Raw genomic sequence first — 14,325 nt, 5'->3', positions numbered from 1 at the left:
CCCAAGATTAGGTCTCTGAATCCGCCACTGCTACCAGATAGGGGCGGATTCAATATAAACATGAACACAAACCAGCTTGAATTTTAACTTATCTTTCTCCAGTATTGATTCTCTGAGAGCAGATACTGTTTATCAAGGATTTACGAGAGTTTGATTTGTAACACCACTAAATGGCCATACTAAGCGACTCTGATCAAGGAGCTACAGTAAATACCCTCTAGCAGTTATAAGTAGTCTATGTTTCCTGGACACGCTTCCAATGCTAACTCCAGGTGTGTCGTTTCGTTCCCGATTTATTGTTCACTAAGATACATTAATATGTAACAAGAAATCACCTTCATGCATCACAAAATAACATTATGTGAAGAGAATTTAAATTTAAAGCTGTTCTAGAACCTACTGACATAGAAAACAATACAAACAGTTAGCAGTATGTATACATACTTGTGAGGTTAATTACCTTTGTCTGAATAATCTTTTCATGGCTACCTGCCGTTGTTGATTTAAAAGCTTTATCATCCCCTGAAAATAAATTGGAAACGTAATGAAATTCTTCAATTTGAAGTGAATGGTGTAACGAATATGGGGCACAACTTGTACCAAGTTCGCAAGTCCGAAGTTTTGTATTGTATGATAGCTTCAAGATTTGTGGCCACAAGGCATTCCATTATAACATATTGACAGGGTGATATTTTCATAAGGTATCCATGGATTACATAATCCTGTATCGGACATCTATTGAAATAGAAGATGAACAGAATGTTTGACAAACAAAATTGTACTAAATAAAGCTGTTAATGCTACAACCTATTGTCAGACATTACAATGTAGATAAATAACGCACAACTTATTCTAACTTAATGACATAAATAATGCTATATACAGATTCAATATCTCCTCAATGAAAATATATTTTTTTATTTTCCAAAGAAGCGTCAGAAGGAACAGACCTACTATTGTTTTCAATCAAAGTTCGTCAAGCTGACCTACTTTTCTTTCCCTTGTTTAGGTATAAATACCAGCCTACCAATACATTTGAAGATCCACACACAGTTAGTGTAAACTGTCAGATAAACGTTTTGTGAATTTTATTAGTACACATGACATCGTTTGTCTCCATGAGTGTTGGATAAGCAAAGATATTGATGTACAGTTACCAAATTTTACATGAAAATATATTAACCGCTCTCTAGCTAAGAGTAAACAAGGATGGGGTATCGCAATATTTATAAAGGAATCCTTGAAATATGTTGGCATTTGTTCTGTGTCTCACGACGACACATTTGTGTGGCTTAAACTTGACACACATCTATCTGTGTGTGAGAGATGGATCAAAGAAGTGATAGAGATTTCTTTATTTGCTCATTATATACTCCGCCTGATAGAGCGGCATATACTCCGCCTGATAGAGCGGCGTATAACAAGCTTTACCACAGATTTATTTTATGATCTTAAAAATGAAATAGCTGTATGCTCTCTGGAAGGCAAAGCTATTTTAGTTGGTGATTTTAATGTTCGAGTTTATATGATTTATTGGATCAGGATAACGTGAGTGAGGATATATTTGATAATCTATCTGATATATTTACTTACCAAACTGATGTACATCTTTTGGTCTGAAGTTGCTACGATTATGTGTATACTCCGGCTTACGGATCTTAAATAATAGACATTCCGATGGCTTCGCTATCGGATATACCTACTGTGGTCCTACGGGTTGTAGCGTAGTAGATTACATAGTAACAACGCCTGATGTTCTTCAGTGTATCACTAAATTTGTAACTAGCGGGTTCAATACTTTTTCTGACCACGCACCTCTACATTTTGTACTCAGTTGTAAGCTAATTATTAGTAACAGTGATCAGGAATCAACAAATGTACACACGTATAGTACATATGAAAGTTTTCGCTGGAACCCAGACAATGCTGAAGATAGTATTAGGGCGATTTTTGATAATATCGATTACAATAACATTTGTGTTGAAGAGGACGATTTATCGACTGAGAACGGTATTAAGAGGTATTTTACCTCATTTGTAAATACTGTGAAAACCCTTATGTTACCTTTTCATTCAACTACGCAATGTAATAGAGAGTTTACATCAGCCCCTTCTAGGCAAGGGGGTCAACGCAATATATCATGTGACAAGCCTTGGTTTAACCAGTGTAAAATGTTGTACATGTATAGGCGATATACGAATGCTTTGAAAAGATTTAATTATTCCTCATCTCGAGAAAATCATGACATACTTATTTCATGTCAGAGTATGTAAAAGTCTACTGAGCGAAAGTTAAAACGATCATATTTGAAAGCACAAGGTAATATAATGGATTTGTTGAGAGTTAGTAACCCGAAATGATTTTATAAGAGCTTTAAAAAGAAATCGAAGTCTCGATAACTTTTACACTTACTTTAAGAATTTGGCTAGTGAAAGTGATAATACTTTGTTTATGATGATGATGTATTATTTGATGAACTAGAATATGATATCTCACTTCTAGAAATTGAAACGGCAATTTCGAAACTAAATAGGGAGAAAAGTCACGGATCGGACCAGATTCTGAATGAATTTTTTATTGAAGCAAAACATGTATTCCTTCCTCTTTTTCATAAGATGTTTAATGCTGTGTTTAGAGTGGGGTATTTCTCTAAAGTACTGTCAGAGGCTTTAATTGTGCAAATTTTTAAAAAGGGTGACACGACTGACCCTGGATACTATCGAGGTATTAGCCTATTAAGTAACATGCTGAAAATATTTACCAGTATCCTTAATACGAGGTTGAGTAAATGGGCGGACGAGAACAACATATTATCGGATGCTTAATTTGGTTTTCGTTCAGGAATGGGAACGGTCGACGCAATATTTGCGTTACACTCTATTATTAACAAGTTTACCAGTAATAAAATAAAATGTATTGTTGCTTTGTTGACTATCAAAAAGCGTTCGATAATATTGACAGATGTAAATTATGGTACAAAATAGCTAAGCTTGGCGTCCGTGGTAAAATTATGTCGGTAATAAAATCATTGTATAGTCATATTAAATCTAGCACCCTTGTTGGCGGAAAAATATCTGAATTTTTTGAAAACAAGACCGGGGTCTTCCAAGGGGAGATAATCTCCCCGATTCTGTTTAGCATGTGTGTTAACGACTGTGAAACTGAATTTTTACGGGCCGGTGTACAGCCGCTTGACTTACAAGACTTGTCCCTATTTTTATTAATGTACGCAGATGACATGGTTTTGTTTTCCGAAAGTATACATGGTTTACGGTCAATACTTTACAAACTTAAAAATTATACTGAAAAGTGGTCTCTGACGGTAAATGTCCCTAAAACTAAAGTTATTTTTTTCCGTAAGTCAGGTAGAATATCACAGGATGAAAAATGGTATTTTAGTGGTACATTGCTCGAGAATGTAGGTAGTTTTTGCTATCTTGGCTTGTTGTTAAACTATAACGGTAACTTTAATTTATCGCAAAAACAATTAGCATCACAATGTAGGAAAAAAAGGCCTGTGCACGCATGTTTTTAAATTTTCCACATTATTGAGTCTCTTTGACACATATGTAGGAAGTGTGGCGGGATATAGTAGTAAAGTATGGGGCGTCCATACAGCCCCTGATATTGATAGGGTACAATTAGATTTTTGTAAAAAAAATCTTGGAGTTAAACGATCGACACCAAATGCTATGGTATACTTTGAACTGGGGTAGTTCCCATTGTCCATCTTACGCAAATTAAAAATATTTAAATACTGGTGTAAGTTAACCTCTACTAACAATTGTATTTTAAAATGATGTTACGAGTATATGTACAACGAATTTGAAGCTAATCCAAATTGTAAAAACTGGGTTGCGAAAGTCAAACACGAGCTCTGCTCATTAGGTATGATGGACATTTGGTTTTCCCAACATATAATAAATGTAAACAATTGTATATATATTGTAAAACAACATTTGTTAGACAATTTCAATCAAGAGTGCGATATTTTTTTCGTTTCGTCGCCAAATGTGTTTTATACAGGCATGTTATAGATCACTTAGTATTGCAAACTTATCTTTCAAAACCAGTTTCTGCTAATCATAAAAAAGCTATTGTTAGATAACGTTTATCTTCACATTGTCTTCTTATCGAATCAGGCAGACACAGAAAGGTTCCACGTCAGCTTCGAACTTGCCCTGTGTGTCTAAATGACATCGAGGACGAATACCATTTCATGTTAAAATGCCCTTGTACAATGATTTGAGAACCAAATATATTAAGCCCTATTATCGAATAAATCCCTCCGTCTTTAAATTAGTTATATTTCTATCATCTGTAAATACGAAAAAATTATGTAATGTAGGAAAATTTGTCCATCAAGCTAACATATTACGAGCAAATTATCAAGTAGATAATTAAATGTTGTATTAATGGAATGGCCCTGGAAATATTTGTTGTAATTAAGTTCAATGCAAAGGTTGTATCTATAAACTGTATCAGTTTACGATCAATACAAAATTACGAATTACCAAACTTTAAATAGATCAGACGAGAGCCTCGTAATTTTACCGGACTCAAAAACAACAACATTCGATCCATTCGGTATTGTTGGTATAATTTAACTGGTGTTACTATCTACACAATGATATTAAGAATTTGAGTAGCAAATTTATCCAACTGTTTGGAACTAGGATTTTTTTTGCAATTTAAATAAGGTATTTCTTAAGGAAAAAAAAAAAAAATGCCCGATTGCCGTTGATTAAAAGATGTTTAATACAAATCCAGATATCTTATAAAAAAGCAAATAAATGTGACATCTTCCAAGCTCATTAGATAAATTAACAGTTTCAAACATAAATCATAAAAGACATCTTATGAAGTTCATAAGAATGATTTTTTACGATAATTATCTCTCAAGTAATTGTTTCTCCATGACGATGTACCTTTCGTGACAAAATAGAAGATCGTTTAAGAACTACAGAAAGTTGTTTAATCTTACACAAAGCGTCAATCTAATTAAAATTATATCTTCACATCGCTCCCGTTTACTGATATGTCGCGTTGAAGATCTAACAACATCCCGTAGAGGGTCATGTTCAGGCGACCTTTGCATTAACCAATCAGATGAGAGCTTACGCATTTCTGTAAGTGATGATGTAATGATTTCGGAACACACTTGCTATGATAAAAGACCGAGAGGTGTCAAATGAGCATCGAAAATGGCGGCGCCCATGACACCACGCCGTGTCTATCTACAAGACAACGTTTGTACAATTTGTGGATTTTGCTTTGAAATAAGAGAGACTTCCTCTTCTGGTTAAAAAGTTTAACAACCTGAAACTAAAATTAACCAATGACAGGCTTCGCAATATTCAAACTATCACTGGACCAGACGAAAAAGTGGATTTTGGGCTACGAGGTGTCTGCATTAAATGCTACAGGTCCTGCTTTCTGATTGGTTGAAAGAAAGAGTTATGTCGCGTTTTGATTGGCTTGTTATAAATACGATAATGCATTCATGTTGACCTCTGACGTGACCCTCTATGGGATGTTGTTAGATCTTCAACGCGACATATCAGTAAACAGGAGCGATGTGAAGATATAATTTTAATTAGAGTGACAAAGGGTCAACTGACATTGTTATTAGAACACGTCAAGACTTGCAATTTCTGTTTCTGGGAGCAATCATTTAACGTAAATCCCAAAGGACCACTTTGTTTAATTGTTTAACAACCATATTCATATCAAATATTTCAAACAGTTGATAACATCATTTGAAAAAATCTTATAGTTTTAAGGTGTTTATTTAAGTCGAAGATTTAACAGCTTCGTTTACCCATGCATCATCGATCAGATTTAAGCCCAATGTGTATATAAGGCTGGTATAGCGTCCTTAGCCGGAACTGATTTATGTACTTGTATCGATGTATCGATATCATCTAGACACATGTTGATTAGAAGTTGCGAACACCTAATTCTAATCACTTCAATTCTTTTATTATCGTAAGCAATACAGCTTATTGATATTACATTAAATGTATTTTGCACAATGCAATGTCATACAAAGTCAAGTTCAAGCCATACACTAATAGGTATATTCACTCATTTTATAGACAAGAGGTGTGACCTAATTTCAAAAGCTTTACACAGAAGTTTTCCACAATTATACAGGTCTGTTAAATTTTCTTTACTAAGTAATTTCAAAAGTTTATACATGGATGGCTTGCATCGATAATAAGGTTTTAACAGTTTTCGTCGGAGAAAATCATATTTTTTACAAATAAAAACAAAATGATAATCATCTTCTTCTTCAGTAGTACATATTTGACATACTAGTATACGGTTAGAAACCGCCTGCTCATTGTATCTTCCTGTTTCAATTGTCAAACAGTGCGCAGACAAACGAAAGCAACAAATTACTTTCTTGAATTTCAATAAAATGGGCTTTGATAAATAAATCTGTAGGCATACATTGTCTACAAGATATTGGTACAAGTCACACTTTGAAGAATTTGAAAAAATAGTGAACAGATCTTGCTGAAATGTATCATGCAAGCGTTGTTTGACTATAGGATGAAAATATTTTAAATCAATATTTTGCTGAATTTGCCATATTTCTCCAATACCCAACATCGACAATTCCCTTTTTACATTTGGTACCCATTTTATACAATTTGAATAAGATTCGCACAAATATTCATAGCAACCTTGCAGTATACAATTTTGTCTCCTTAATAATTTACACCAGTATTTGAAGATCCTTAACTTCCTGATCACAGAGAAAGAGTATCTACCAAGCTCACAATACATCATAGCACTGGATTCTTACACAAATCAGGATGCACTGTTTCGATATCGTTAACCGTATGCATACCCCACACTTCACATGCATAGTTAACAAACTACCAACATATGTATCAAAAAGTGACATAAAAGTTTGAAAATGTAATTTCATGTCTATACATGATTTTCTTTGACTGATTACTGCTTTACGGCATTAAGCGGCTAATTCTTTCTGTGCTAAATTGAAGTTGCAATTATATTTTAGAATAATACCAAGGTAACAGAACTCATCAACAACCTAAATAAATTCACCTTAATTCTCATTAAAACAAAAAATTCCTGATTATCTAAATACAAGTATTTTAGTTTTATCAATATTAACCGATAGACTCCGCCCGTCAGTGTAATCAGACAGAGTGTTTAACATTGCCTGTAGGCCTTCTGCACTTTCTGCAAATAACACCATGTCATCAGCATACATCAGTAAAAATAGCGATAATTGTTGCAATTCTGTAGGTTGAATACCATTATTTAAAAATCGTTTTCACAGTCATTGACAGACATTAAAAGTAAAATTGGTGACACAATTTCTCCTTGTAACACCCCGGTCACATTATTGAAAAATCTTGAGCATTTACCATCTAATAAAACACAAGACCTAATATTGTTATACAAAGATCATTATTTGCCCTCTGATTCTTGGTTTCCATATTTTATACCATATTTTTTGCCTATCTATAGAGTCGAGGGCTTTTTTTTATAATTCACGAAACAAAAATATCATTTTAAACAACAAGATATTTTTTGAGATTGGACAAACGAATTGTCCACCTTTATATGAATACCCGGCTTAGAACCGATCGAACATTCTCTAGGATTTCATTACACTTATTATACAGCTTTGATTTGCACATCAAGTAACATCAGGTGGAGAAACCCGCGTGTACTAACTCATTCAATATTCACTCAAGGAGCAATGTCAATGTTGCGGTTATGAAGAGTATAAAAGATATCTTATGCGAGATATTTTGTGTTTTTATACATAAAGAATTTTGAGATTTAAATATAATGGATACCTTACAATTAACGAAAAACAGGATTGATATCGCACCTACATGTTATAATCGTCTGCCATGAGAGTGTTTAATAGTGAATGAACACTTTACACCCACAAGGAAACGATTCACGTGTCAAGTGTCGTGTGTGCTACTACTTTACGACTGAGTGCCTTATTTTAACTACGTTTTACATAGGTATTTAGACAAGCTTTATCCCGGATGTGAGACGTAAACACGGGGTACATTGTATATCTGCTCGATCAAATTCACCGCTCATTAACTTAAAAATCAGCTTACAGTTTACACGTATACACACATTTATTGTTATGCCATATAGCATATATTCATATCCAATCCTAGTGATGCTTAACATGTACTTACGCCATGAAGGTGTGTATTAGTCCCTGTGATGAAAGCCGTCAGCTAGCCCTAACGCACAGCTGTGTAGCCAGGTAATGACCTGGTAGTAAACCTACCTCCACTCTATACCTCAGCGTTACCTGTCTACGCACTGATATTACCAATGCAATTCTCTTTAAACGAATTCTTCCAAGAACTATTATTCGTTTCTGTTTCTTGTCTTATAACATTGCAGTTGTCATGGTTTGGTATGTGCTATCAGTGAATAATCTCTGATCACCAGGGCCCAGTTGTTCAAAAGGTGATTAGCTTAATCAGTGATTAGCGCAAATTTTAATTTTTGTGTATCTTCAAAACACAACCATTGAACAAGATACAATTTTTTACGATAACGATTATTGTATACCAATCAGGAAGTTGAGTAAGTCACATGAAATATCGTGTTTCTGTGTGTTAAACGTTTTCATGGACGTAAACGTGAAATGTGTATATATATATATATATATATATATATATATATAACCTCTAGGTTTTCTTCCTGCGTTAAAATACATACTAGCCCAACCCTATTTTTGTTGATTTTAAATGTAAGAGATGATAAGTATTCTACTACACTGCCTGCCTTATGACCCACAGGTTTCTAAAATAGATAGTTATAAACTAACTGGCCAATGTTTCCTACCTTCGAGGTTTCCCATCTGTTTTCCTACCGAGATTACAGTGTTCACAATGGTTAAGACTTAAGATATAAATTTGAGCATATGTGAGCCACCTCTTCAGTCCTGGATTTCACGGGAGAAACCATAGAAATGAAAAATGAAATGCCAGTCCGGAATATCAGGTGTCAACTCCGTTTTCATATTTTTTTTGAGTGCATGATGTTTTTCTTTTTATTTTGGTTGCCATCGGTTCCCATGGATGTCTTATCGAGTTTTTCGTTTTCTTGACGATTAATGCAAGTTTAACTTATTCACCTAAATTTGTAATGCATTAGACCTTCTGCTTAGTAGTCATTCGGCTGCTGAAATAAGGAGTACAATTTAGAATGTATACTTTTTCTAAAATATTGAAATGACAATGATTTTGTTCATGTCTTCTGTGTTCATACCTGTTTGAAGGGATAACCATCCTCACAATATTGCTTGGCTATATGCTAAGTACAATACACTGTATCTTTATCAGTACAACTAAAAAACAAGACAGCTTCAACAGTTTCATAAATTTGGTGGAAATTACCCGAATGGTCGGAATTAACGCAAAGACCCCCTACCTAATTTGGTTTGGATATATATTACTTTTGAACGTCATGTCTAGATTGTCAACGTCATCATGAAATTACATTGGTCATATTGGAACCTTGATGATTTATTTATTCATAGAATAAGCACAACTAATATAGGGATTTAATGGTTATGAAATGCTGACTTTTAATAAGTGAATCCTATTTTCTATGCTAGTGAAATATTCCACAGAACAATGAGTGCCAACTTAAAAGCGTAAAATTCTAAAATATCAATAAGTAGAACGCCATCATCTTGCATTTCAACAAATTTTATTTGCAGTGAACGTCATGATTTGCAAACAGTTAGGTCCAAACCGAGACGTCGGATAATGCACTCGGTAAGAGACAATTTGGAATGTATTTAACTATAACAGGAGAAACCCGCCATACAGCTTGACATAACTGATACGAATTCCTCAATGAGGATTCCACCACATAATCGGTAGTGTTCTTTCGTATCAATCTGTCTATATTTCCTGTCTATCTTTTTACTGTAACTAGGTGCTTTTAGAATCTCTGTTGGTGCTCATACAGATAATGTTCTACATTTTACCCCCAGTACAGCGTTGTGTTGTTTGACCGTGCGGTCCTAAATGATCATATTATATCAAATGCAAAAAAATAGAATTACATAATAAAATGAAACTTAATCTGACAGAATGTGATCAGCTGACATACTGTATCTATTAGCAAGTCTTATAGATGTTATCAAGTTTGTTTAACGTTTACCTGTGATAGAGGTTAAGTTACATATTATCGTATGGTTAACTATTAATAACTTTTAATTACTGTTTGTCTTACTTTAACTGTGATAGAGGTTTACTTACACATTGTCGTATGGTTAACAATGAAAACCTATCATACTGTTTGTGTTACGTTAACTGTGATAGAGGTTTACTTACACATTATCGTATAGTTAACAATGAAAACCTATCATACTGTTTGTCTTACGTTTACCTGTGATAGAGGTTAAGTTACACATTATCGTATGGTTATCAATGAAAACCTATCATGCTGTTTGTCTTACGTTTACCTGTGATAGAGGTTAAGTAACACATTATCATACGGTTAACAATGAAAACCTATCATACTGTTTGTCTTACGTTTAACTGTGATAGAGGTTTACTTGCACATTGTCGTATGGTTATCAATGAAAACCTATCATACTGTTTGTCTTACGTTTACCTGTGATAGAGGTTAAGTTACACATTATCGTATGGTTAACAATGAAAACCTATCATACTGTTTGTCTAACGTTTACCTGTGATAGAGGTTAAGTAACACATTATCGTATGGTTAACAATGAAAACATATCTTACTGTTTGTCTTACGTTAACTGTGATAGAGGTTAAGTTACACATTATCGTATGGTTAACAATGAAAACCTATCATACTGTTTGTCTTACGTTTAAATGTGATAGAGGTTAAGTAACACATTATCGTATGGTTTTTAATGAAAACCTATCATACTGTTTGTCTTACGTTTACCTGTGATAGAGGTTAAGTAACACATTATCGTTTGGTTAACAATGAAAACATATCATACTGTTTGTCTTACATTTAACTGTAATAGAGGTTAAGTAACACATTATCGTATGGTTATCAATGAAAACCTATCATACTGTTTGTCTAACGTTTAACTGTGATAGAGGTTTACTTACACATTGTCGTATGGTTATCAATGAAAACATATCATACTGCTTGTGTTACGTTTACTGTGATAGAGGTTTACTTACACATTGTCGTATGGTTATCAATGAAATTCTATCATACTGTTTGTGTTACGTTAACTGTGATAGAGGTTTACTTACACATTGTCGTATGGTTATCAATGAAAACCTATCATACTGTTTGTCTAACGTTTAACTGTGATAGAGGTTAACTTACACATTGTCGTATGGTTATCAATGAAAACCTATCATACTGTTTGTGTTACGTTAACTGTGATGGAAGTTTACTTAAACATTATCGTATGGTTATCAATGAAAACCGATCATACTGTTTGTCTTACGTTTACCTGTGATAGAGGTTAAGTAACACATTATCATACGGTTAACAATGAAAACCTATAATAATAATAATAGACTTTATTTAAATTCGATAACACATTGAGTCAATGACTCGTCTCACATGTGGTCGACATAAAATGTACAATATTTACAACATACTGTTTGTCTTACGTTTACCTGTGATAGAGGTTAAGTAAGATATTATCGTATGGTTTTTAATGAAAACCGATCATACTGTTTGTCTTACGTTTACCTGTGATAGAGGTTAAGTAACATATTATTGTATTGTTTTTAATGAAAACCTATCATACTGTTTGTCTTACGTTTACCTGTGATAGAGGTTAAGTAACACATTATCGTATGGTTTTTAATGAAACCATATCATACTGACATTGTATACTTTGCTGTCATTCGTCGATATACATAACGCACCTAAAGAGCACTATTACAAATTAGTTAGTTCCTCGTTTGTATACGTGCGCATTGATCAATAAGAGTGTACGGGGGTATGCAACCAATTAACCGTCTAATGATCATAAGCTGAGAGATGTGTATCATACTCCTGGAAGCGATATGGTTTTGTCTTTTGTTATCCCGTCGATCGCTGACTAAACAATCGCCATTACGATACACGTACCCCGTCTCTTCCTTCTTGTAGTTCACAATTATTACACAATAATGGGAATGTGCGAGTTTTGGAGAGCAACATTGCGCATTGAAACCACCTGATATATTAGCTATTTCTAGCATGCATTGCTTACAATCTACCACGATTAATAATTTAGTGTCAACGTTATTGAATACTGCATTGCTATTAAGCTAAAACGGACCAACGTCGTAAAAGACTGAATAGATATAAATAACAAAAACCTAAACCCTATTTGTAATATATTTTCATTGTATAACAGTTTAGTAGAATAACAGATTAAGTTCCAGTATCAGGAATTACCTTAGCCAGTGTTACCCAGGTTACAGAATAAACGGTGTCACCACGCGTAGAGGTTTGACACACACTGTAGACCGTAAGGTCGATCGGTCTATTTCATTATTAAACTTATTTATGGAAAGCCATACATGACCTCCAACTCCGTTCAAGATTTTTTACATAGAATAAAGAACACTCACACGGAAAATTACATGAAAATTTTACCATTTAATATTAACCGTTGAAGATTTTACCGTTACTTTACTGGTATTGCATAGATCATATTTCCGGGAAGACAAACAGTGACCTGCCAAGTTTTGACACATACCACAAGGTCTACCCAAGTGAGATCGTTATCATGCCGACCGAGCCTATATTTCGAAGAATTATTCATTTATTTACACAATCTGTTGGAATAAAATGAGTAAATGCCTTACCTGTTGGAAATATTAGTCACGGTGTTAAACATCGGATTTCCAGGTAATGAAAGAATACAAACCGAACAACCGGCGGCCGGAGTAACCACCCGACCAGGTAAATGTGACCAGTAGACACAATAAAACAGCACATACATGGAGCATAAAGGGTATCCAAAATCCCACACCAATCCCACGTTCTACATCCAGACAAATATTATTTACAATAGGGCACTAGTTACTTCTGACATCTGTTCTATTATTGATGTAAAAATCAATGTTTTCTGAGTCCGACATGTCGTGTTTATTATCTTGTTGTTCACATAACACAGAGTAGTTATACGGATTAAGTATTATTACAACTGGCGATAGCTCGTATGGTACGGCAGTGTTGTAATCTGTCCATCAATTTAAACTAAAAAACGATATTTTATATAACGTTATTATGAACTGTGGAAGTGTCGTATTACACATGCTGTTACCATGCATGTCGCACAACCGAGTGTTTATTCGTGACGTTCCAACGACTAGTACGGTACGTACCTTGTCACATCCATCGGAAAAATTATCATTGTATCCGCACACAAAGATGTAAATATGCACGAATTGGCAATGGAAAATCGACGTCAATGCGGATACGCTAAAAGCGTACGTACACTTATTTGTTGTACAATTACGTAATGACGAATCAAAACGACACATACAGATGTGCACAGTCTATGAGCCTATGACGTCATCGAATCATCACATATAGACGTTACACTTGTTGGGTTACATGAACATTTCTACAATCCATACAAACCAACCTGAAGATTTATTTGAGAAAATGATACTGCTACCATTTGTTTGATACTTGGGACTGGACAAACTCTGAGCATCATTATCGCTGGAATCGCTGAAGGCTTGTCTGTTTCACATAGGCCCTATCATAGCTGGTGTTGGTGTACTAATTTACCTATATAGATGTGAGATGTGACAGATGTCTGATAAGTAGACGTTTTACGACTAACGCTTGTTTACTGAATGGTTGCATTGCTTCACTTTCGTGTTGGAAAGTTAAAACTGTTTTTATCGTTTACTAATGATAACCCCGATATATTGCCCTTCATCTATAAACAGTAAAATCTCAACAAAATATCAAACTGTCTGTATAAGAGGTAGCGTCTATATTATGCCGCGCTTTTATTTAAGGTAAACCTCGGTATGAAATAAAATGCCTTTTATGTTCTAATTCACCAGTTCAAACGAACATAAATCATTTATCAATTACAACTCAACACTGTAATATAGGAAATAGCTGACTGCAGCTAGCGCTTTTATTGTGGTAACTACAAAAACACGGCAACAACACGCGACCGTGCACGGCTGTTCCTGAGCGACTGTTCCTCTAGCTCCAAGTCCCAATCCCAAGGATCTGGCCTAGCAGCTCTGTAATATGCCAAAGCCTATAAACCTGAAAGCATACACCAAATGGCAAGTAACATCAAAGCAAATTAACTCTCTATTG

At 34.4% G+C, this 14,325-nt stretch overlaps 1 protein-coding gene across 4 annotated transcripts in view; it reads right to left on the bottom strand.

The window, feature by feature from the left end:
- The window catches only part of LOC110449626, a 45,996-nt gene extending 32,587 nt beyond the window's left edge, over nucleotides 1–13,409 (bottom strand). For 2 of the 4 annotated variants that reach the window (XM_021496603.1, XM_021496606.1), the window contains exons 1-2: nucleotides 8,208–8,333; nucleotides 461–522 (exon numbers count right to left, since the gene is read on the bottom strand). In XM_021496603.1, the coding sequence (XP_021352278.1) occupies nucleotides 461–519 (59 nt within the window). In that variant the 5' untranslated portion in view covers nucleotides 520–522; nucleotides 8,208–8,333. Of the gene's footprint in view, nucleotides 1–460; nucleotides 523–8,207; nucleotides 8,334–8,868; nucleotides 8,962–12,839 lie in introns of those variants that run through there. The other 2 variants (XM_021496604.1, XM_021496605.1) reach the window with 2 other exon arrangements.
- Nucleotides 13,410–14,325: the final 916 nt, after the last annotated feature.

Source organism: Mizuhopecten yessoensis, unplaced genomic scaffold, assembly GCF_002113885.1.
Source record: "Mizuhopecten yessoensis strain PY_sf001 unplaced genomic scaffold, ASM211388v2 scaffold4723, whole genome shotgun sequence".
Classification (NCBI taxonomy): Eukaryota; Metazoa; Mollusca; class Bivalvia; order Pectinida; family Pectinidae; genus Mizuhopecten; species Mizuhopecten yessoensis.
Note: the sequence above shows the minus strand (reverse complement) of the source record. Positions and strands in the feature narration are given on the sequence as shown.